Source organism: Propithecus coquereli, unplaced genomic scaffold, assembly GCF_000956105.1.
Source record: "Propithecus coquereli isolate 6110/MARCELLA unplaced genomic scaffold, Pcoq_1.0 Scaffold3, whole genome shotgun sequence".
Classification (NCBI taxonomy): Eukaryota; Metazoa; Chordata; class Mammalia; order Primates; family Indriidae; genus Propithecus; species Propithecus coquereli.
Window position 1 is genome coordinate 21023389 of NW_012148618.1, and position 3637 is coordinate 21027025.

General features: G+C 36.0%; 1 protein-coding gene across 1 annotated transcript in view; it reads left to right on the forward strand.

Moving 5' to 3' along the window:
• USP8 (ubiquitin specific peptidase 8) overlaps positions 1 to 3637 on the forward strand; it is an 82628-nt gene that overhangs the window by 28292 nt on the left and 50699 nt on the right. Inside the window, exon 5 of the mRNA XM_012649153.1 lies at positions 1932 to 2094. Within this exon, the coding sequence (XP_012504607.1) occupies positions 1932 to 2094 (163 nt within the window). The remainder of the gene's footprint in view (positions 1 to 1931; positions 2095 to 3637) is intronic.

The window sequence follows — 3637 nt, forward strand, 5'->3', positions numbered from 1 at the left end:
TTGGCCTCCCAGAGTGCTAGGATTATAGACGTGAGCCACCGCGCCTGGCCTGTCTGAGATTTCTGATGTGGAAATTCATATCAGTCATTCATATCATTGATACCTTGTATGTACTATGTCACCTTATATGGACTATGTCATTTATGTACTATGTCATGTATACCTTATATGTACTATGTCATTTTTCTCTGACTCAAAATTGTATTTTAATCTTTGGTTTGACTGTTGGCTAGGGATGGTTTTCTTTGTATTTTTCCTATTTGGGATTCTTTCAGAATTAGCTGGGTTCCTTAGTGTCCGCCCCATGTGTGCTTAATTCAGGTATCAGCTAGCGATTTGGGCACGTTTATGCAAAGAATTTGGAACTCTGGCTCTGTGCGATTAGGGTTTTTATTAGAATTTTTAGCTGCTTTCAGCACCAAACCTGCCTAAAGTGTAAAGCCAGTAAAAAATGGGAAACTTACTAGATGCCCTTCCTTTCTCCCAAGTGTCAACCTCCATCCATCCATTTTTTGCCTGATTGTGGTTGCTCTCCAGTGCCTTCAGGTAGTTATATGTCATCCAAAGTTTATAGTTGTCTGTGAGAGGTTCAGCACAATAGAAATTACTTAGGCATTACCAAAATTAGAACCCCCTCCCCATCTTTATTTTTTAAGGAGAAAGAATAGCATTTTAAAAATAGTGTGTGATAATTATAATCATTGTGTTCCTATCAATCATAGCAGTCATTTCAAGCAATAGAATAAATCAGAAGGAATTGCTAAGCATAAGAATAGAAATTAACTGCTTAAGTATTTAGAGGAAAAACAGTGTTTTCCTTATATTGCTTCCACTTGAGGACTAGCTCAGCTTTGTGTGACATGCTAACTTTCTTTTCCAAGAGCTACAAGTGTATCTTGTTAAGTGGATGCTTGCCAAGTTAGAATTATCTTACTGATAGATGGCATATTTTTGGTCACTATTAACCTGATGTTGATAATGTGGCAGGAAATAATTTTGAGTCTAGAAGTCATTCTTAAATTAGGCTTAAAATTTTTAATATGTGAAGCTGGCACAATTCTCTGAGTTGTCACCATTTCCATTGTGTAGTCTTATTTGTTCATTCAGAAATTTTTCATTGTGGAATATTCATTCAAAAGAGTCTATAAAATGTAAAGATATAACAAAGAACAATAAAATGAAAACTATTAATTCATTTTTTACTAATTATTGACCTTAATCAATTATTCATTTTCCCCCCTCCCTCATCTACTCTCTGTCTTTTAGTTGAAACTCACAGGCAACGTGTTGCCTGTGATACTTAGGGCAAACAAGGTTGCAGGTTCTTGATAACATATGTTCTCTCCTGGGAATAACAGTAAACATTGCATGTAATTTAATACGGAATAGTTCCAAATTCCTTGGATATCTGCTAACTATAGTTTGGATAGCTGTTTGACTTCCAGTAAATTGGAAATTTCAGTAAAGTCATCATTTTAGAAAAAGTACCTGATGACCTAAGTTATACCATCCCCTTACCCCCACGTACTGGTAATAGCTATTTCAATGCTCACTTTAACATTTTTACTCTACATTATAAACACAAGTGTGACATTCAGGTATTTTGCAGAGAGAATTAGGGACTTATAAGACCTTTAAAAAGGAAATTGCAGCAGATTTAAATCATTAAAAGGTTGAAATTAGTGGGAGAGAAAGAGCATGAAATAACTTCAACTTGAGAACATATAGCTTCTTCTCAAGATTTTTGGGAAATTTGAAGTAAATCTCCAGATGGCCTCAGAGGGCAAATGTATGAGTTGTGGTTTGTAATGGAACACTAGCACAGTTAGATTTCAGTTGGAAGGAGAAAGTGTGTAGTCAAAGCAGGATACTAATTTTACTTTCCACAATTGTGCCAATAAAAGACATCTTGACTTCTTTTTTTCGTCTAGATATGAAGAAGCTGAAGTTCGTAAGAAACTTGAGGAAAAGGACAGACAGGAGGAAGAACAGCTCCAACAACAGAAAAGGCAGGAAACAGGAAGAGAGGATGGTGGCACATCGGCTAAAGGTTCTTTAGAGAATGTATTGGATTCCAAAGACAAGACCCAAAAGGTATTTCAAATTTATTGTGTGAGTTGAAAGACTGGTTCTGTTTGTCAGATGATTTGCTTAAAAAGAGTTGAGATGTAAAGTTCTTTTAAGGGTAAAATTTCATGTGTTTTAACTAGAAATTAAATTAAATGTTCTAGCTTTAGTTGATTGCAGGTTTTTCTATCAGTTTCCAGAGCAATATGTTCCTTTTTTTTTTTGCCCTGAGTAGAATGCCATGGCATCAGCCTAGCTCACAGCAACCTCAGACTCCTGGGCTCAAGCCATCCTCCTGCCTCAGCCTCCCAAGTAGCTGGGTCTACAGGCACACACTATGATGCCCGGCTAATTTTTCTATTTTTAGTAGAGACAGGGTCTTGCTCTTGCTCAGGCTATTCTCAAACTCCTGAGCTCTATCAATCCTCCTGCCTCAGCCTGCCAGAGTGCTGGGATTACACAGAGCAATATGTTCTGTACATGAATTATTTTTTTAGCAGTCCCTATAAACTTAATTAGAGCAGTAGAAAGAGCGTTTGAGCTGTGATTCAGTACATCTGAGTTCTGGTCCTACTCCCTGACTCAGTTTCCTCATTTGCCAAATGAAAGTCTTGAAATAGATGATCTTTAAGCTTTCTTCTTTCTAATAATGTAATTTACGTTAAAAGAAAGATTTGGTGTGCTACTTTATTTGGCTTTTATGTGTTTTTGAGATCTCATTCTCTTCCCTTTGCTTTTTCTTCCTTTCTTTCCCCTGGTTTCCCCTTCCTTTTTCTCTCCCTCTCTTTCAGTTCTGTTTAGCTTGCAATCTTTTCAGCTAAATCATCTGTTTGCCAAAAGCTATCGGTGCCTCAGTCTGTACCTGCCAGCTATCACTGTGTCTCCCTTCCTTCACCTCCTCAGAAACTATTCTTCCTAAAATATAATTTCGTCTGTGCTGCTGAAATCCATGGAAAGATTTCTGCTTTGATTTTTTTCTTAAGCATTTTGTAGCTTTCACCTGTCATTTGTGTGTGGATCATCTGTTTCATTAAGAAGTAGCTGTTGAATTGCTTGTGACATTGGGCTAGGCACTATGCAAAAAGAAGTGAAGACATCTGGTCTTTTAATTTTAGGAACTCATGATGTAAGATAAATAATACTGCCTTAGGGGATGTTCATTTATAGATCAAATGGCTGAAATAAAAAAAATAAGCCTTGAAAGAACTGTATGAAGGGAGTTTTTAATCTCTTCATTTTGTTGCCTTTCCAACAACAGTGCCAACCACTTTTTGTTACTTTTATTTTTGTGTAGCTTTTTATTTTGAAAAGAGAATATAATTAACCCCTGTAACCCAGCTTTAATAATCAGTTAACATTTTGCCTTATTTCTTTTATCTGTCTCCCTCTCCTTTTCTTTTGATGGAGTATTTCAAAGCAAATTTCACCTTATGTACCATTTTACTCCTAAATATGTCAGTATACATCTCAAAAAGTCATTTTCTTAAAAACGTTATTTGCCCATCTCATAAAATTAAAAATAATTCCCTTAGATAAACTAATACCCTATATTCAGATTTTTCCACTTAAA